The sequence below is a fragment of the Patiria miniata genome, unplaced genomic scaffold (genome assembly GCF_015706575.1).
Source record: "Patiria miniata isolate m_02_andy unplaced genomic scaffold, ASM1570657v1 HiC_scaffold_19, whole genome shotgun sequence".
Taxonomy (NCBI): Eukaryota; Metazoa; Echinodermata; class Asteroidea; order Valvatida; family Asterinidae; genus Patiria; species Patiria miniata.
Genome location: NW_024037057.1, coordinates 7,504,189 through 7,525,307, shown reverse-complemented (window position 1 = coordinate 7,525,307; position 21,119 = coordinate 7,504,189). Strand labels below are relative to the sequence as shown.

General features: G+C 40.9%; 1 protein-coding gene across 7 annotated transcripts; it reads right to left on the bottom strand.

Moving 5' to 3' along the window:
* Positions 1–1,303: 1,303 nt before the first annotated feature.
* LOC119725602 (inositol-3-phosphate synthase 1-A-like) lies at positions 1,304–20,039 on the bottom strand. 7 transcript variants are annotated; one of them, XM_038197074.1, is made up of 13 exons: positions 19,924–20,039; positions 18,587–18,811; positions 17,320–17,481; positions 11,505–11,634; positions 10,740–10,916; positions 10,533–10,606; positions 9,653–9,805; positions 8,437–8,595; positions 7,103–7,186; positions 5,193–5,273; positions 4,492–4,684; positions 2,749–2,887; positions 1,304–1,887 (listed from the first exon to the last, which is right to left on the bottom strand). In XM_038197074.1, the coding sequence occupies exons 2-13, from the start codon at positions 18,695–18,697 to the stop codon at positions 1,677–1,679; spliced, it is 1,674 nt and encodes a 557-aa protein (XP_038053002.1). In that variant the 5' UTR covers positions 18,698–18,811; positions 19,924–20,039; the 3' UTR covers positions 1,304–1,676. The 7 variants fall into 7 exon arrangements, with proteins under 7 accessions (XP_038053002.1, XP_038053001.1, XP_038052998.1 ...); XM_038197073.1 differs by having other exon boundaries at positions 18,587–18,893; positions 19,924–20,038; XM_038197070.1 differs by having other exon boundaries at positions 19,860–20,001.
* Positions 20,040–21,119: the final 1,080 nt, after the last annotated feature.

Below are 21,119 nucleotides of genomic sequence, written 5' to 3'. Positions count from 1 at the left end.
GGGTAAATGTGCATAAATAAATAGCAAGTGAATAAATGCCCTTTAAAATACTACCAATTAAACTACATGTTTCATTCTGTGCATTATAACATGGCAAAAACTAAAAAGATTGACTGTTGAAGCTCACATAATGTACATATATACTAGAGCACACCCATAGGCGTCGCGAGGGGGGGGGGGGAGGGGGGGGCGCTTCCCCCCCCCCCCCCTGGAAAAGCAACACACAAAAAAGAAAGAAGAAAAAAAAGGAGAAAAAAAGAAAAGAAAAAGAGGTGGGAAGTCATAGTGGTGTAAATTTAATGAGTTGGAGGGGGGGGGGGAAATGTCCCGCCCCCCTCTTAAACTGATAAATCGAGAGAAATACAAGAATTTTTTGGGAAAAATATGTTTTGCCCCCCTCTAGAAAAAATCCTGGCGACGGCCATGAGCACACCATGTCAGTTGTAAAGGTACAGTATACAAATATTGACTGCTTCACTGTGGTATAGTATAACTAGCCTTCCGGGATGATCCATCAAGCATTCTTTCCCCCCCCCCCCCTGAGGTGAAGCCAAGGGAAATGGAATACTCCATGCATCACTGAGGGAGTATTTGTTTTATAAGACCTCACCCAAAGATTCAGCTTCATTTTAAGAGAAAAACTGATTAATATTAATCTTAATACAATTAAAATGTATTTCTTGTTCAATACGAAATTGGTCGAAAATTTACTTGAACTTGTCCAAACCACCCCTTTACAAAATATTTTAACCCAGCTCTGTAGCGCTAGCACATGTGAACATTACGCGCAAGCAGCACAATGCGCACATCATACTGGTTGCTATGCGTATACTCTTTTTGGCGTGCACATACAGCAAGATAGCAAAATAGTGAACACTGTATGATTCGCTCTCGGCCAATCAAGATACAGAATCTAGTGGGTGAGGTGTTGGCGACCACAAGGTTATCATAACCCTTTAGCACTTGTAATACCTTGTATTACATTGTATTTACTCCTCCATGAAACAATTAAGCCACAGAGTGCTGGGGATGTTTGGGGCAGTATGCGGAGTAACAGGCAGGGCGGTTTGGGGCGATACAGGGAGTAACAGGCAGGGCTGTTTGGGGCAGTACAGGGAGTAACAGGCAGGGCAGTTTTGGGCAGTACAGGGAGTAACAGGCAAAGTGGTTTGGGCGATACAGAGAGTAACAGGCAGGGTGGTTTGGGGCGGTACAAGAGCTCAAGGGTTATTACAGCAAAGCTTGCATTATGACAATTTGTGACTAAGTCGATTGACAGAAAACCACATGCACATGTGCAATCTGAATTTTTGTGAGCATCATTAATTTCTTTGCACTTGATTTCATTTACACATCTAATATTTCTCTCTTTTTTTTCCAAGAAAGTTTTGACTGATTTTACAAGCAAAGCGTGACTCAATAAATAAAAGAAATAGAAATAAAAATAAGTCTATATGAGACTTTTTTTCTAAAAGTAAATAAATAAATCGGGAATCACCAACAACAGGCTGAATAGCTCAGTTGGTTTAGCACCGGAGCGGCAATCTGGAGGTCGCAGGTTCAAACCTTGCCCCAGTTTCTTCGTTCAACTTTAAAATTCAATAATAAATGCGATGGCTACAATTTCAAGGTTTTCACTGAATTAAAAAAAAAGTATCACTAAATTGCTCATATTGTCACATATGTCCATTCACGATATGACAAGGTTCACCATTACTACATCCGTTGCCATTGGTTACTAAGGGTGTGCTCCCATTGGTCAATTCATTCTTGTACCCGTCTATCGTCTCAGACTTTTTCTTGGTGCTTTCCTTTTGCTTCAAACTGAGGGCGCTGCACTTGTTCTCCAGGGTCATGTGACTTTGCGGCGGCAGCCCGACGCATGCCCTGCAATGATAAACAAATACTTGTTGAAATAAAAGTGATGCGGTAGACGTACACTTCAACACAGTAGAACGTAAATGTTTGGGGTCAAAGAAAGCAAGACACACCACGGGTATACATTTCTCCAGGACGGGTCTTAGTGGGGAACACAAACCTGCAATGTTAACAAATCCTGGTTTTTCCCACACGACCACAATGCACTTGTAGGGAGTATTTATAGCTATATTTTGGACCACTGCAGAATGGCGTGTAACCATTTTTGTTTGCCTGTTGCAGAGGCGAGAAAACGGCACTTGGCATCCATGCTGAAAAGTACACAGGTTTTTTTTCACTGGACACACGGTGACTGCTCTATGTTCCGACACCCCTATGTTCCGACAACCTAGATTGTGTTACTCCCGGTTAGGGTTAGGGTTAGGAATAGGAATATGTGCAGTCGGAACATAGGGGTGTCGGAACATAGAGGTGTAAACGGACACACGGCCTCCATAAAATAAGAAAGTTACGGGGGGGGGGGGGAACCTTCCACCTATGGGGCGCTGTTCAAACCGGACATTTTCAGACCATAGGTGGTGGTGCTCTTCTTGCAAATGTTCACGCAAGGTAAACAAGGGCACTAGTGAAAAAAAGGGCACTCTTTAAAACATATTGTGTTGCAAAGTAGAATATTCATCCCGTTAGCCAATTTCACCATCCTGATTTTGCTTCTATCTGCGTCCTGATTTTGCTATTATAAACCTCCAACCCGCTGCCATTTGCCACTCTTTGTAATCCCCTGGTTACGCTAGTGATTCATGTGGCCAATGTCTAGCGAGTAAATAATCCTTGTCAAAACAAATTTAGACATATTCTCTCTATATTTACCTGAAAATATTCTCGATGCAGGCACGTTGCTTGAATAAGGCGTTGACGACAGGTGCACCAGGGGGGACCAAGGGAGCTTTACACAGGTAGCTCAGAATGGACATGACGGGGTGGAAACTCTGAAAATCTGGCTCACTCTCTGAAGGGAAAATGGATAAAAAAAAACAGAAGACAAAAAAATGAAAGTGAGTTCTGTGGATTTGAAGATTACTTTACAAAACCTGACTCGACTGTCCACTGCCCTGTCTACAATAAGCCCATGTCACACATGATGATTTGATAAACTTTACCCAGGTTGAAAAAAAAAAATACCTCTCTTGAAAGTCATTCTCTGGCAAATATCGCAGGAATGAACACCGCCCTCAACAGACAATGCACAAACCGGAAAAGATATATTCTGCGCGCCAACAAAAGAGGGCGTTTTTCAACCGCTTTTGAGAACCCCGTGGACGGGACATTCTGCGTGTGCGTATCGGTTGGCTCACGTATACCAGTAGTACGCACGACTAATTTTATTCTAAATATATACACAAAGCCATAGTGTCTTCGCATGAGCGTCGGGCGTCACCAGTGATGGGTTCAAATGGCTCCCCCAACTCTCCCCTTCTTGCCGGCGAGGCCGGGGGTACTTGTGAACGGAGCCCGTGGATAGATGAAGGACAAACACCCTCCTGATTTGGAAAATAATTTAATGGTGAATAGCGCCCTCAACAACCAATTCATAGACCAGATAAGATATAGCTAGACCACTGAGGGACAAACACCCACCCATCTTAAACGTGTTCCGCTGGCAAACAGCGCCCTCTACAGTCAATGCACAGACTAGGTAAGATATAGCTAGACAGATTGAGGGCCGAACACCCACCAGTGTTGAAAATGATCAGCAGGCAAACAGCGCCCTCTACAGTCAATGCACAGACTAGATAAGATACAGCTAGACAGACTATGGGCTGAACACCCACCCGTCTTGAAAATGATCCACAGGCAAACAGCGCCTCCACAGTCAATGCACAGACCAGATAAGATATAGATAGACAGACCAAGGGACGAACACCCACCCGTCTTAAAAGTGATTCGCTGGCAAACAGCGCCCTCTACAGTCAATGCACAGACCAGATAAGATATAGATAGACAGACCAAGGGACGAACACCCACCCGTCTTAAAAGTGATTCGCTGGCAAACAGCGCCCTCTACAGTCAATGCACAGACCAGATAAGATACAGCTAGACAGACTGAGGGATGAACACCAACCCGTCTTGAAAATGATCCGCAGGCAAACAGCGCCCTCTACAGTCCATGCACAGACCAGATAAGATATAGATAGACCGACCAAGGGACAGACACCCAACCGTCTTGAAAGTGATCCGCTGGCAAACAGCGCCCTCTACAGTCCATGCACAGACCAGATAAGATTTAGATAGACAGACTGAGGGACGAACACCCACCCGTCTTGAAAATGATCCGCAGGCAAACAGCGCCCTCTACAGTATATGCACAGACCAGATAAGATATAGCTAGACAGACTGAGGGACGAACACCAACCCGTCTTGAAAATGATCCGCAGGCAAACAGCGCCCTCTACAGTCTATGCACAGATTAGATAAGATATAGATAGACCGACCAAGGGACAGACACCCAACCGTCTTGAAAGTGATCCGTTGGCAAACAGCCCCCTCTACTGTCGATGCACAGACCAGATAAGATATACATGTAGATAGACAGACCAAGGGACAGACACCCACCCGTTTTAAAAGTGATCCGTTGGCAAATCTCGGCAAGGATGACCAAGTCCAGGATGATCGGGCTGGCCAGCAAGGAATCCTCGCAGGTGTTGTGCAGCACGATGGTGTTCTTGCCCCCCATCATGATCTCAGAGGTGTACTCGTCCAAGGCACGCTTGCTATCACCGACGTACGGCACGTACTTGATCACGACCTGTCACCAAAACCAAACTCAAATTATACACAGTTGCGTATCAAACTGGGGGCGCCAAAACGTGGAAACATGGTTTTCAAAGTTTTAATTGTATCCGCTTTTAACATCAGGTGTTGGTGTGGAAGTGACAAATAAACTGAAAATTGTTTTAGGGAATCCCAAGAATCAATTTTTACTATTAGCTTTTACCAGGGTTTGACCTTAGCTGTAGTCCGCTCGCCAAATGCGAGTAAAAACAGCAAGGAGCCTTTTCAAAACCATTCCCGAAGTAGTCCCCCTGGCGAGATGAAATTAATGTAAATAACATTGTTGTTTATGACATTCTAGTGAAACAAATTACAGATTCCTTTGGGGGACTAGTGAAAAGGCCCGTGGACTAGATAAGAGTCTGTTTCAATAGTCCGGCTGGCTAGTAAAAAAAAGAAATTAAGGGCGAACCCTGGCTTTTACTCAAGAACTCTGATCCCAAATCCAAGTCATATTTCTCCACCTGAGTATCTGTACTTACGCAGTGGTCAGGTTTCTTGTTGTCCTTATAGAGGATCGGGTTTGATTCCACCATGTCATCCACTACGTTGCTCTTGGAAATCTGCGGGAAAAAAAGTAGCAAAAGATCAGAAACTATAGAAAGCTATCACATATAAACCTGAATACATTTAAACATGCCAATTGTGTCAATTGACACAAAAACCCAGAGTCATCTTTTGGCCAATATATGCAAAATTTGAAAGAATTTGAAAAAAAGTCTCCGGTTTCTGGTATGGAGCTTGCCCAAAAGGTGGTGCGGCGACGCGGCTTTTTTTTTTTTTTACCTGATTTTTTTGCTTCAAATGTCCAGAGAGGCCACATAAAGCTTATTCTCGACCATAACCCAATCTAAAAACACGTTAAAATTGTGCAGCAGCATGATTCCAGTCAAACCAGTGAGTTTGGTGGTTTTGAGACATCATCTTTCATTGAAAAAAAACCTTTTTCATTTTGCCGACCCGCATGGCAACGGCAATGCGCGCACATACCAGAGACTTTTTTTTTGGCCTTAGGATGCAGCCTTATACAAGCAACCTGTCGGCTGGGTCCTTAAAGTCTACGCATAAAGTCTACCCATGAGGTCTAAGAAATACGAAGGGTGCTCAAGTTTAAGGAATAAGTCAATCTGGCATGAAATGTCATCATGGCCTACGTCAAGGTGAAAATGCACAAAACGCTACTCCGTCCCATAAATTCAAAACTTTTATTTTTCGATTTATTGACATTCAACGGTTGTATTCAAAAATGCTATCAAAAGCTTGGAAAACACAACGACTATCCTCTATCAATAGAATTTCTGTAGAAATATAACTATGCAGTTTTTCTAGTATATATTTTTCTGGTCAGTCTTGCAATTGACTTTGTATTTCGTTAATCTTTCAGAAATTTGAGATAATTAACACACTGTTATAATGCAACTCAAAATAATTATAATATACACGACTACAATGTACATGTAATTGTCGCACAGATTTTTCATATTATTCATGTTATTCAGGGAATTATTGTAATTAAGGGAATTATTGTTGTTAATGTATTTTTACTCTGTTGGACGGTTTTTAATCAAATTTGGTATACTACTTTTAATTGGATAGTTGTTCTTTGGGGAGACAGGTGTTTTTACCAATTAATCTGAATAAATAAAGTATTATTCCATCCTGTGTGCTCATTGTCTCTGTCCCTTTGCCAGATTCATGCTATTGTGTCTCATTCAGTGCACATCACTGGAGTTTGTTTCATTCCCTTTAACGCGTTTCTATCATTCCGTTCCCCCTGTGAGCGTCCTTTGTTTGTCTTCTAAGGCCCAAAAAAAAGTCTCCGGTTTCTGGTATGGAGCTTGCCCAAAAAGTGGTGTGGCGACGCGGCTTTTTTTTTTTTTTTAACCTGATTTTTTTGTTTCAAATGTCGGCTGATGACTGCAAAACCAGTGAGTTTGGCGGTTTTGAGACATCATCTTTCATTGAAAAAAAAAACGTTTTCATTTTGCCGACGCGCATGGCACCGGCGACGCGCGCGCATACCAGAAACCGGAGACTTTTTTTTTTTGGCCTTAGGATGCAGCCTCATACAAGCAACCTGTCGGCTGGCTCCTTAGGCGGAATAAAAAAAAAACATGTTTCTCATCCGGGTGTTTGAAAAAAAAGGAGGAAGCGGGGCTTTTTATTTTTTGTCATGTTTTATTTTCAATGAAATAATTTTTTTAAATGAATAACATAATATAATACATTTGCGGGGTGAATATACAAGAGAGGTCACCCACTGAAAAAAAGGCGATCTCTCTTGCCCACAATATTTCAAAAAAGGCGTATATGGACCTTTTTAATTTTTTTTAAATAAAATTTTACCAACTTATTATTCGTGTTTTTTTTTTCAAAAGTATTACTTTTTTACCTCCTTGGATCTGAACTGCTGGGGAGCGGAGAGATTTTTACCATCGTTGTTGCCAAGGTGGTTGTAACTCACGATAGACACGGGCTAAGAGAAAACACAAATAGAGAGGCAGACTTTTCAGGAAGCTCAAAAAGTCAAGAAAGATTTGATATTAATCGCCTTGGCTGTGTGGAAATTGTTTCCAAGCACCATATTATGTCGTGTCAGTGCAAAAACGTCCTAACTGCCAAATTTGTCAGAATTAACCCTTTCATGCCCACATTGTTTATTGACTAGGGCCCCCCAGGACCAAATTGTTTGCTCAGTCATGCGGAAATCACTAGAGTGTGAACAAAATGAGCACGAGTCAAAAACTTACTTTTTTCAACCCAGATTTTTATTGCCAAGGAGTGATTAAAATCATAAATGTTGTGTGTAAAGTTTGTTCCTTGAACCTTACTCTTTTATGTGATGTCAAAATGAAGTCCATACGTGCAAATATAAGGAAGTTATACCTTTATGTTCATCTGGTCCCAATTATCAAACTGCAAGCCATTTCACCACATGACCAAATGGCACTCCATACCTCAAATTGTGCATGGATACTTCGGAAGCACTTTTCTCATTTTTTTTGTATGGTAACACTATGAATAAACCACACCAATAGAAAGATCCGAAAACACTCTTTCAGCTGGTATATAGTTGATGTATCAAAACACTATCAACATAACGCCTTTTTGAAAAGTAGTGAATATATCTGTGTTGAGGGTGTTCTGTGTGTGGTTTCCTGGTCGACTAAAGTCGCCCATGGGAACCAACAGGGGGCTACTTCTTGTCGACAAAAGTCGCCCATGGTAAGGAAAGGGTTAAGCTTTGTGTGCATTTTGATTAAGATTTACCCATAGATTATTACAGGAGAGTTTCACTGAAAAATAGTGCATCACGATGACGTAATTGATTCAAGTCATAAGGTCGCATCTCGATTATGCGCCTGAACATGCAAGCAAAAACTTCATCTGTTGATCTCATCCATTTAAAAGTTCTTTTATCTCAAATCACACGGGATAAGAAAGAGTTCAACAGATGAACATGTTTCTCCCTGAAGTTACTTTATCTTTTATTTTTTTTTATGAAACGCAAAAATTTAGTGAGCCATCGCAAACCTACTGACGCGTTTTTCTTAAAACGACTCACAACTGAGATACAACGCTTTTGCGCGGACACAACGAATGTACATGTACTTCACCCAGGAGAATTGAGCATTGTAAGACTACAGAAATGAAAACGAGCGTTCAAGTATTGCACTGTATCAAGCAATGAATAAAATGGACAGAATAATCGCTCCAGAAACTGACCTTGATACCAGCGCTTACGAGGAAATCTACCAGGACTGATTTCAGCTTGGTCTGGCCTGACTTGAAGTCGTCGCCAGCGATCATGACGCCTTTTTGGGTGGCGAGCTCGATGACGCCGGGAACGAACGTGTTCTGGGGAGAACCGTTGAGGTAGGCACACTAGGGGAGAAAAAAAAAAACAATCTCCATGACAACTCGTGATGGCATTTAATAACTTTTGAAACTGGAAAACACGAAGTTTATTTGGTTGTTCTGCATGAGGGCAATGAGGGATGGTCATTAAAGGGAATATACAACATTTGCAAACATCGAAAAATAAACTACCAAGTTTTTACGAAATACCTTACTAGGATGTTGGTAAATGACAGTCTAAGGCATCCTGTAAAATTATAGCACCTGGTGTCAAGTCATTTTCAAGAAAATGATATTTTTGTATACATTTCCAACGGTGGTCGGCCGATCACCGTTGGAAAAACCTAACTATTTTTCCACTACTGCTCCAAATTTACAATTTTCAGTCCAAATTTTGTTTGCTATTGGTTACATGTTCATGAACGGGTGCTGGCCAGCTAGACTGGTTCCCTTACCTTACAATTTTCCGACAACTATAAATTGATCCATTTTATCTTTAGTGGAGTCAGGGAACCAGACTACTTTAAAAAAAAAAAAATTTCTTGGTTTTTCAAGCATTTTCGAAACACAAAACTTCAAAACATGTCAGTTAAACAATATTTGATCTAGGCCTATTATACTAACCCCTCAAATAGTTCATTTCTGAAAATTACAGCAAAAGCCAATGATGTACATTCCCTTTAAGCAGAAACTGTCCTAATTACTACAAAATGCTCCAAATCTACTGGTTAATTTCGAGGGACACGAGAGGGTATGGTTAGAGTTAAGCGAATCTGGCAGGTTTTGGGTTGGAGTCCAGCCTGGGGTTGTGGTGTGTGTGTCCTTGGGCAAGGCACTTTGTAGCTCATTGCTTCTCCACGCCCAAGAGTAAATGGGTACCTGTGAGGGCAGATATGGTTATGTGGTTGAATTTGGCTGTGCCAAAATGGTAGCATCAAGCTGTTTGCTCCCACGGAAGCTGAGATTGTCTTTGGAATGTTTCACCGGCCAATGAGCAGGGGTAATAATGAGTGCCTCCTCGGGCGCCTATACTGGCATATGTGTGCTGCATAAAAGAAATGCATTATAAGTCAAGCTCTCGTACCCCTTCCAAGATACTTGCGACAGCGAAGAGGGTGGAAGGCGAGATCTCGACGGCATTCTTGTTGATGGAGTCCAGCAGCTCCTCAGCGGTGGTGTTGAGTCCTGGCTCCACTGCGCAAAAACGCTCCGTGTTGGCCGTCCACAGAACAATCACCTGCATTGTCAAATAACAAACATGAAACTTGGAGGTAGCGAAAAAAAGAGGAAACTCCAATCTTTTACTAGACTTTGTACCGTGTTTTTCAATTTTTAATGGCAGAAGTGTGAAGTGAAAAACGAGGAAATCAGCTGATCCGAGAAAAAGTGGCATGCCTGCAAATATAAGCAAAGGATGAGACAAGTGCTATGGCAAAACAGCTACATGTAACTGAGACATTTCAAGGAAATGCCAATGAAATTCCCTCGTTGACTTTTGCCAAACACATCCAGATGTTGCTTGACCACTTGCTTCTCTCCACCCAGGAGTAAATGGGTACCTGTGAGGGCAGAGATGGTTATTGTGATTGAATTAGCTACCTTGCGCCTAACAGGCTGCATCGAGCTGTATACTCCCCAGGGAGCTGAGATGGTATTTGGAATGTTTCACGTGCCCAATGAGCAGGGGTAATAATAATGATGTAGCGCCTTGAGCACCAGTCCTGGTGGATACGTGCGCTTTATAGATAGCCAATATTATTATTATTATTATTCTATGAGCACATTACAAGTGGGTAAAGAATACACATGCATTTCGATCAGTGGTAAGCAACCACTATCTTTTTTCAAAGTCTCCCTTTCCTTCTCAAGATTTTGTGACAGTTTAGCAGTCACCGGCATGCTTGGACAGGGCCTTCACCCAACAGCTCCAACCCACAGTCATATGGAGATACCATCTCCATTACCTTATCCAAATTCTTAGACGTCTTGAAGTCTTTGATGTCATCCCGGATTTTCTGGACCAATTCTTGCTTGGTACCTGGATTGAAGAAAGAAAATAACCCAAAAAAATTCAGAGAAACAGAGAAAAATTCAATCACATGAAACTGTCAGATTCTATGATTGCTAAAACGTTTTGAATCAATGTGAAGTATATACATTTTCAAACTCACCTGACAGCACATTGTTGGCTCGGTCCTTCTGATTGGCTGCGATGAAAGAAGGTGTGTAGATGGAGGGGCGGGGCTTAAGGCTCTTCATGTAGGGGCGGAGCTTCTGCTGGAGTTCGTAGTCTAGTACCTGGGCTCGCTGCATGGCGTCGGCCAGGTTCATGGATGAGATGTCCCAACCTAAGATCGAATTTGGTGTAGTAAGAAAACAAATACGACTTTATAACAAAATAAGTGACGATGTTTCAGGGTTTTCAAAAGCTTTGAAATGTCATGTCAATCATGTCAATGTATGACAGCTGAATTTCAACACTTACCCTCCTATGCAAACAGACATTCTCTGCCAAGTTGTCCTTTCCGTCAAATCAATCAAGTGACTGTTTTCAACAGTTAAGAGCTCCCAGCCTACATAAAGCAGGATTGACTGGCTGTGACTGTTTATGTAACTTGATACAGCAATGCTATGACTGTAGGCGACTGTAAAAGCCAGCTGTGCCTACCACTTGCCTGATTTTGTCTGTTGACTGAATTTGACTGGTCACAGTGCTTGCTTGAAATATGATCTGACTGTTGGTGACTAGCCTGTGTAAAAGGCATGGCAGCAGGGGAAGACGAATGATTTTTTGACTGTCTGTGAATGTTCAGGTAGCAGGAGGGTTAATGCTCTGAGGAGGTCGATTGTTCCAATTTACATGTATGATCCACAAGTTTATCTTCAATGAAACAAAATCTCGTTCCAGAGATTTTTGAGAATATCCAAGACATTACCATCAAATAAGATGTCGGTGGGTTCCACCATCGGTAAGATGCCTTTGAAGGGAATGAAGACCTCACCGTCTCCTCCGCTGCCTAGCGACAAGGTCGACGCCTGGGTCAGGGATCCGTAGAAATTGGCATGCTGCCAAAAAGACAAACAAATGAAACCATGGGCTGTTCAGTGACTTATTATGCAAAACTCAATATCCCATGTTAGCTTAAAGGTAGAGTAGGTCATAAATTTGTCATTTATGCATTTGTTTTGTTTGCAGCAACAAAAGTGCTCAAAAGCTAAAGAAGGGTGCTTAACAACTAACCTGATGAAGTTTTAGCTCTATTATGCTGCATATTCTGAGAAAACAATATTCTAAGATCTTGATTTGAATTCAAAACTTGCCAAGTCATATTTTGCATTGCGCCCAAAATCAGCATCCGGAACACGTTCTCATCCAGCGGATTGCAGATACACGATTTCATGTACCGAACCAAACAAGAATAGCAACCGTGTGTGCATCGCGTCAACACTTGCGCGCACCCATTCACAGATTTGCCCAATTACGAACCAACTACTAATAGAAATTTCCAAAAATGTGTCACTTGACACATCCTTGGAATTTACCTTCTCTTATTGTTTTCTTCAAAATGACAGCATGCCAACAGGAATTTCAAATGGCCAGTACTATCTTTAAACCAAGTAAGCTTTTTGACAACAATTTGGTCAGTTACATGTACTTGTTGGAAAGCTGTAAATGATCTACTCTATATTTAATAAAGCAGGCCTCATAAGAAATTAATAACAATAAATATTATTATCAAACTAATATTAATAAAGTGGCAAAATTGTAAAATTGATTTTTGTTTTAATGTAAACTTATATTGTGTGCATTGAAAACAAAACAAAAAACCTCCTGCAAATATGGTAAAACCTTTCCATCAATAAATTACGTCATTGATTTTTTTCAGAATAATTTTGAGGAATTTTTTCCAGACACTACTCAATAGAGTACATTTATGTAAAGCTTAAAAAAATCGATAAAGAGTAAACACACCAATAACTCAAGCATAGGGATAGAATGCAATTAAACTGTATTGACTGATAATATCGTGTAAATGTTTCTTAAGAGTATTGATTTTGTTTGAAATGTAAAATGTGGCTTCAGGCCCAAGCTAAACGTTATTAAAAATCTATTGAAACTACATGAAAATGGGGACGTGTATGCATATAGAGTGCACATGCACTTTATAGCTCCTGATTTTTAATGAAGGAGGATTTAAGCCAAAAAAAAAAGTCTCCGGTTTCTGGTATGCGCGCGCGTCGCCGTAGCCATGCGCGTCGGCAAAGTGAAAAAGGTTTTTTTTTCAATGAAAGATGATGTCTCACAACCGCCAAACTCACTGGTTTGACTGGAATCCTGCTGCTGCACAATTTTAACGTGTTTTTAGATGGGGTTATGGTCGAGAATAAGCTTTATGTGGCCTCTCTGGACTCCTATATATTTGCACTAAGTTTAGTCGGGTACCATTTGCAGTCATCAGCCGACATTTGAAGCAAAAAAATCAGGTAAAAAAAAAAAAAAAGCCGCGTCGCCGCACCACTTTTTGGGCAAGCTCCATACCAGAAACCGGAGACTTTTTTTTTTTTGCCTTATGCTTTGAATTTTTTTTTTATTTAAAATGTAAATTTTGTTTTTTAATTTCAATAATCCACTTCACCTGTGTCAATAAAAAATGGAAAAAACATCTGTTTGATAGCGCTTTCCATTATTTCATGAATACCCGTACCATGAAAGTGATTACATCAACCGAATATTTATGAGCAAGTTTTTCCGTTGGACAATTTTTTCCGTATTTAAAATGTAAATTTTGTTTTCAATTTCAATAATCCACTTCACCCGTGTCATTAAAAAATGAAAAACCCATCTGTTTGATAGCGCTGCACATTATTCCATGAATACCGGTACCATGAAAGTGATTACATCAACTGAATACTAATGAGCAAGTTTTTCGGTTGGACACAATTTTCCAGGGAGCTTTTGTTAACCGATTAGTTTTTTTTGGCCTGCTGAATTAATTCACGTAATTAAAGATTGAATAAACAAATGCATAGCTGACGTCTAGCTGACTCATATGCACTGCAGCATGCGACATGTTTGAACCAATAGTTTCTGAATTGTGGCTTAAAGGGAAAATACAACATTTGCAAACATCAAAAAATGAAACTACCAAATCATTTTGAAATACCTTGCTGGACTGTTAGTGAATGACAGTGTGAAGCAGCCTGTAAAATCATGGCACCTGGTATACTGTCATTTTCAAGAAAAGTGGTATTTTTGTATCAATTTCCAACGCTGATCGGCCGATCAGCGTTGGAAAAAAACTTGGTTTTTTTTTCAAATACTGGCCCCAGTTGACCGTCGCACTTGTTTGCAATCGATTACACACCTATGAACGGGTACAAGCCAGCTAGACTGGTTCCCTTTACCTTACAATTCCCCAATATATGTAAACTGCTCTGTTTCTTCTTAAATGGAGTCAGGGAACCAGACTACAGGAAAATGATTGTTTTTCTTGGTTTTTATAGCATTTTCGAACCCAAAACTTCAAAAAAGTCAGTGTAACTATATTTGCTATATATTTCCAACCCCCAATTCCATCCATTTCTGAAAATTACAGCAAAAGCAAATGATGTATATTCCCTTTAATATGAACCAAATTGTATGAGTTTTACACAATCAAGTTAATCAAATCTGAATGAGATGATACTGAAACTGGTTTCAACTAAAAATGTAACCCTTTAGTCCCTGCCCCTAAGAGCCCTGCCTGTTACTCATTATACTGCCCCAAGCCGCCCCCTATGGTTGTGTGGATTCTACATGAAGGAGTAGATACAGTGAAGTATGAACAAAGGGGAGTGTGGCCTAGTGGTTAGGGTTTGTGATTCTTGATCTGATCGGAGGGTCGGGTGTTCGAATCCAGCCGCTGGCCGTATGTTGTGCCCTTGGGCAAGCCACTTCACCCCCACTTGCCTCCCTCCACCCAGGAGTATAAATGGGTACCGGCATTAGCTGGGGAGTAACCTGCGATAGACTAGCATCCCATCCAGGGGGACTCGAAATATTCTTAGTCGCTGCATGCCAAGGAAACCGAGAAAAACTCCTGCTTGATGGGCCATATTGGCTTGTGACAGACTTACATTTTACTTACATTGCTAATGGGATACAAATGCTCATGGCATAATCCACATTTTCCAACATGTACAAATGTACATGTATCTGTCTGTTTTACCCACGACCAAAATCCCACGATTAATTAGGATGACGTGGCTCAACAATGTCAAACATTTCCCGGGGGCGAGAGTTTTAACACCTGGTGTGTGGGAAACCGAACTAGACCGCGTCATCAATCAGACCACGACAGCCCACAGAACAACCAAAAGAGATTTCAATTTGCTACTAATTGTGACCTGTCATCACAAATTGAGCTTAAAGTTGGAATTTTTAAGAATTGAGGTATTCACATATCTGGATTCTGCCGGAAAAGGGCTTTCAAATGGTATGCAACATTAAGGGGTACTGAGTTCAGTTACGGAAATATAGACCACCAACTAACTTGAAGTTGTAAAACTGATTCTTGAGAAAATGGCATTTAAAAATCCTGCAGTTGTGTTACAGTGAAAGAACAGTCAACTCATAACAGACGGGAGGAAATAGGTTTTAAAGATGATTGACAGAACAAAAAATTGGAGAAAGGTAGCACAGGACTTACAGATTGAGGTTTACCTGAAAACAAAAAAAATCGACCACCCCTTCAAATTTTGGCTTTGCCCCACTGTACTGCAAAATGGGTCATTCTATAAATTTGAGGTGCAAAGCGTGACATTTTTCCCGTCCCTGTTACCTTGGTACTTTGTAATTTGCCATTCAAACATCATTAAAACTGACTTCAAATGATTGTTTATTTGTTGGGTAGGTAGTTTGCTATTCATAATCACTCTTGGAGGATGACTGCATTAAGGAGTGCATCAGAATTATACAATCATAGATGTCAGATGTAACAGGGACGGGAAAAAAAGTGGACCCCAAATTTATAGAATGACCCGTCCCAAATGCCAATCTCCGACTTTCAGCTCATTTCGTGGTGACAGGTCACAAATATGAGTGGGAACTGTAAATAAAGACTTGAGCTGATGGACCCAGTCAAGTCCACAGTAACTGTAAAAGATATCGGAGATAAGATAACACGCAGGCTTGACTAATCAGGACAAATTTGCGAAAGTGTCACTTTTTTGATAAATGACTGGTCGTATCTGCATCGATGTAAAACTATGTTCATTGTAATTTTCTCTGTTTTAAAGGTGCTGGGGTGTGCATTTACGGTTAGTGTGGGAACCAGCTACCCGATTGAAAATAATACGGCTACCTGGATATTCGCTAAGGCCAAAAAAAAAAAATAGTCTCCGGTTTCTGGTATGCGCGCGCGTCGCCGTAGCCATGCGCGTCGTCAAAATGAAAAAGTTTTTTTTTTCAATGAAAGATGATGTCTCAAAACCGCCAAACTCACTGGTTTGACTGGAATCCTGCTGCTGCACAATTTTAACGTGTTTTTAGATTGGGTTATGGTCGAGAATAAGCTTTATGTGGCCTCTCTGGACTCCATATATTTGCACTAAGTTTAGTCGGGCACCATTTGCAGTCATCAGCCGACATTTGAAGCAAAAAAATCAGGTAAAAAAAATAAAAAGCCGCGTCGCCGCACCACTTTTTGGGCAAGCTCCATACCAGAAACCGGAGACTTTTTTTTTTGGCCTAAGAAAACCAACCCCAAAATTGAAATTCTGGAATGTTGCTGTTCAGACATAAATGTCAACACGATAATACTACCACATGTACACTGTACAGTGAGCTTAGCTTTGTAGTGAAAATTGCATCTTTCGCGAGCGTCAAGAACGTGAAATATGTTTTGTTTTCCCGTGTAGCCCGGTTATCATTTTGAAAATCATTATTTCATTTGGCCATATTATTATTTCGTTCTGCGAATTCGCCATTTCATTCAGTAAAAATCGGTATTTCATTTAGTGAAATCATCATTTCATTGAGTGAGTTCACCATTTCATTTGGCGACCTACCCGCACATATTTCATGTAATTACCGGCAGCGTGTTATTATAATTGGAACTGCTCCCCTTCAGAAATCTGCATGTACTTGAAATCAATTATTTTCATGGTGGGATTTACAATGTACACTGTTGCAGACTGTTCAAAATATAATTATACACAAAAGATGCTTCGGGAAAATTTTATTGGGATGCTATGGCAGGAATATGTCCTTAGCCAATCTACGTTTACATTGTTAGGAACATATTTTGTGCAACTTTCTAATTCTTCTTAAAAGTATGAAAAATATTTTACGTCCTTTTTTGATTAATTTTATTTTAAAATGCACTTCTTTTAAAACGTTTCAAATTTTCCTTGCTTTTCTCGCTCAAAACCAGCCAGAAGCAATTTATTTTCTATATTTTGAAAGGCAACCTGTTTTTGCGATGCAAATTTTTTTTTCGAACTGAGCAAATTTCTGTGTCTGGCAGCTCCCAGAAAGTGGCCCCGGAAATATTTCCATATATACGAAGTTCACTCAACACCCTGTGTACAAACCCTATGAGATTGGACTGAAAATTTTTAAGTGTTTTCTAAGAAAATGCTTGTATTTTCTCACTGCTCAAATTGACTTTGATGACATGAAATTGCTATCTGGGGGCTCTTTAGTCAATACAGAGGAAAATTAGTGAACTTCTTATATGGAAATCTTTCCTGGCCCCTGAACATGAATACCTGGACTCCTTCTTTGGTGTGCCAGCTCATCTTTTTCTGGTTGGCGATCACAGCGGCCGTGACCGTCGTCCCGTTGTTGCCTCCCCATCCCACCAGCATGCAGCCCAGGCGCGGCTTGCGACGCTCCGTGCGAAACGTCACCTGCGTGCTAACAGGTGTAACCTGAAAAAGGGCACAAAAATATTGGGCTATTTCATGAAACACTGTGCTTGAGTGTCCCTAGGCAAGGTACTTTACTGTGATTAAGTTTCTTCACTGAGAGAAATTGGGTATCGTAAGTAGAAAGTTTGGGCTGTTTGGCAAACCACTGTGCTTATGTTAGGGGTGTGCCTTTACGGTCACATGTAGTACAGCAAACGGGTACCCGATTGAAAAAAACACGGGTATCCGTTAAGGCCAAAAAAAAAAAGTCTCCGGTTTCTGGTATGCGCGCGCGTAGCCATGCGCGCTGGCACAATGAAAAAGTTTTTTTTTCAATAAAAGATGATGTCTCAAAACTGCCAAACTCACTGGTTTGACTGGAATCCTGCTGCTGCACAATTTAACGTGTTTTTAGATGGGGTTATGATCGAGAATAAGCTTTATGTGGACTCTCTGGACTCCCATATATTTGCACTTAGTTTAGTCGGGCACCATTTGCAGTCATCAGCCGACATTTGAAGCAAAAAAAACGGGTAAAAAAAAAAAAAGCCGCGTCGCCGCACCACTTTTTGGGCAAGCTCCATACCAGAAACCGGAGACTTTTTTTTTGGCCTAAGAAACCCAACCCCAAAATTCAAGAATCAGAAGTTGTTGCTCAGATGTTTTTCAAAGCTGATGTATGATTACTTTCTCAAATTTTCATTAAAATAAAATGTCCTGTAGCTAAGCGAGCGTCAAAAGCATGCCTTATGTTTTGTTTAAGTACTGTGCATCCTGGTCTTCAATTTTTTGTTTAATTCTGCAAACAACTTAAGCGCGTCATGACGGTTGGAACATCACGGCAAAAATCATCTGCAGCGGATACGCGCAGCACGCATTTTTGTATGTTTGCGCAGAAAAAAATATAAAACGCTTATTAACTGATTGTGCGTTTCCGTTTTGGGCGTAGCGACTTCGATAACGCACCCGTATAAAATACAAACGCAGAAATGCAAATAGCCATACACAAGCCGAACAAAATTTTGAGGTTTTCCATTAGGTTTGTGCACAAACAAGGATGCGCCCAGCAGGCATCACTTTGTACATCGAGTCAGCGCTCTAGTAATTTATAGCTCTATGTATGTACCTTGATTCCGCCACTGTCTCTCTGGACGCGTGTGGTCTGGTAGGTGTAGTCCGACTCGATGAAGTCGTCCGTGTACGTCACACTAGGGCTGTCAACGGTGAAGGCAGCCATGGCTGTTTATCCCAACAAGATCTCAGTTGGAAACGAGTTGTCCCCTTTTCTCTCGTGAAGATGACTGCTGGCAGCAGGCTGGAGTACAGATTGCTTCTGATTCAGTGAGTGGATCTGACGACCAAAGATCGAGGTGTAACCAAATACGTGCGAGCTCAGACTGTGCACCTTTGTGTAGTTTCTTGTATCAATATACCTATGTTATGTACACAATGATTGATAGCAGCTGTCAGTCAATAATAAAAAAAAAAAATAATAATTCAATTTGGGAAAACCACCACCTGTAAGCATCGTACAGCTGTGAAACAGTTGTCAGCTTCTCACAATTGTATCCAAAAAAAGTCATATCGGCCCTCGAGCGTGTGCCAACAATGACACGAATAACGCCTTTTTTTTTCTTTGGATAAACAAAACACGTCATGCAATCCTATTCCAATTAGACTGCTAGTTTTTAACAGCACGTTGGTTTGTTAACTCCAAAATTCTGTCCACATTGTTTCGCACAAAATTTCGATTTGGCTTATCCAGATAAATGCATTTACGTCAATGCACAACAAACCTAATTTTAAAGTTTTCATGTAGGCCTAGGCCTACTTTATTTTGATTTTCTTATTTTTCATTTTTTGTTAGGTGGCACTGGTGTGACACTTGAGTTTGTAGAAAAATCTGTGCTTGATTAGATAGGTAAGACAATGTGGTTCCATTTTAAGTAACTGGAACCAGAGTGCACAAAATATTGTCTAGTCATCAGTACAACAAAAAGTTTGCTAATTATACATCCAAAACAATTAATTACCAACAATTAATTAGGCCTATGTTAAATTTCATGCATGATACTGCTTAATCATTTCATCTTACACCTTTTTAACCAAGCAAGTTCGGATATTTCAATATTTATCTCACATTTCAAAGGAACGGTACGATTTTCCAACCACCGGTCAACTCCTGCAGCGCGCAGCGCAGCGCAGCCGGCCGCGCCCGTGAATCGCTTCGATTGCCCCGGCGAAAACAACGACACTTCCACGGTAAAACTTGCTACATCATTCATCACGTTCATGCACGACAAACCAATTAAAAAAAGGTGGCTAGTTTGATTTAAAACGCCTGGCTAGGTCAGGCTCAAATGTAAGTACCTCGAGGAAGATCAGTGCAAAATTCTCACCAGTTTTTCCGTTAAAATTTAAGAAAAATCAGCAATTCATCATTAACGCATCATGCAAATTTACCGTCGTACGATCATCACGCCATGTCTAGTAGTCTGTGCACAGACTCTGTAACTTTCGTCAACGATAACATAGCTTGTGTATAAGGAGTCTGGCTGCGGGATACGCGTGGTACATACAGCCAACAGCGCCGCATTTGTATAGTATTTGTACACGTGTCTTATTTGTGTACGTCCGTTGACATGTGCTATTTGGGGCGTGGCTCTATGCCCCCACCACCAATAAAAGGTCGGAAGACAGGGGGAAAAACTCACAAAACGCATATTTTTTTTATTTGATTGAAACATGTTCCCTCGAAATGTTAAATTTTCCCCACCATCCCATATTCAGGAATGTTAACTCAAATGCCCTCCATGTACAACCATAGAGGGCCTCCCCCTCCCAAAAAAAACCTCACAAACGGTGGCGCAGCGGCGTGATCAATGTTTCATTATTTTCATAATAGTAGTGTTAGCTTTCATCCAAATCCCGACGCGCCAAAAAAAGGGGAAATAGTTTGAAAAGCAAACAAACAAAAAGACAAGAGGGAAATTGCAGTAATTTTTGACGTTACAAAATTCAACTGTAAAAAGAGCTTACAAGTTACAGTTGCTATGTATACAGGTGAATTTTGAACAGCGCCCCCAATCTTCGGTACGACCCTTGGAGCTATCCGTGCAGGATTGGGGGGGGGGGGGGGGGGGTAGTCAAGGGGCTAGACGCGCGCTTTTCTTGTTTGCTACGCCGATAACCGGCCACCGCGATAACCGGCCACCGCGAGAGGGCGCTATCACGACCAACCAATATCACCCACGAACCTGTCAGAACAACAAAATACATGCACACTAGTTTAAAGAGGTTGTGGAATGCTCCAAGACATTTCCGTCATTTTTCGGGTATATGTAGCCTAAGGTATGATGAAATAAAAACGACTATTTTGTCTGTCATGAAATGAGTACAAAAGGTAGTTTTGAAAGCTGTTTTTCCGGTCCTGTTTCGACCCGAACATGCAATTTGTGTAAAAGTCGTCGTTAGGAGCAGCAAACAAAACATAGTAAATCGTTACGTAACGGGTGCAACCCTGTATTAAAATGCCCATAGACACCATGGATAAATGCCACAATTCTTTTAAAAATACTCAGAACTTAATATAGCTATATATGGGCAAAACGCGTGTTGACAGCTTGTTCAAGTGCATGAGAAACCCAACTGAAAATATT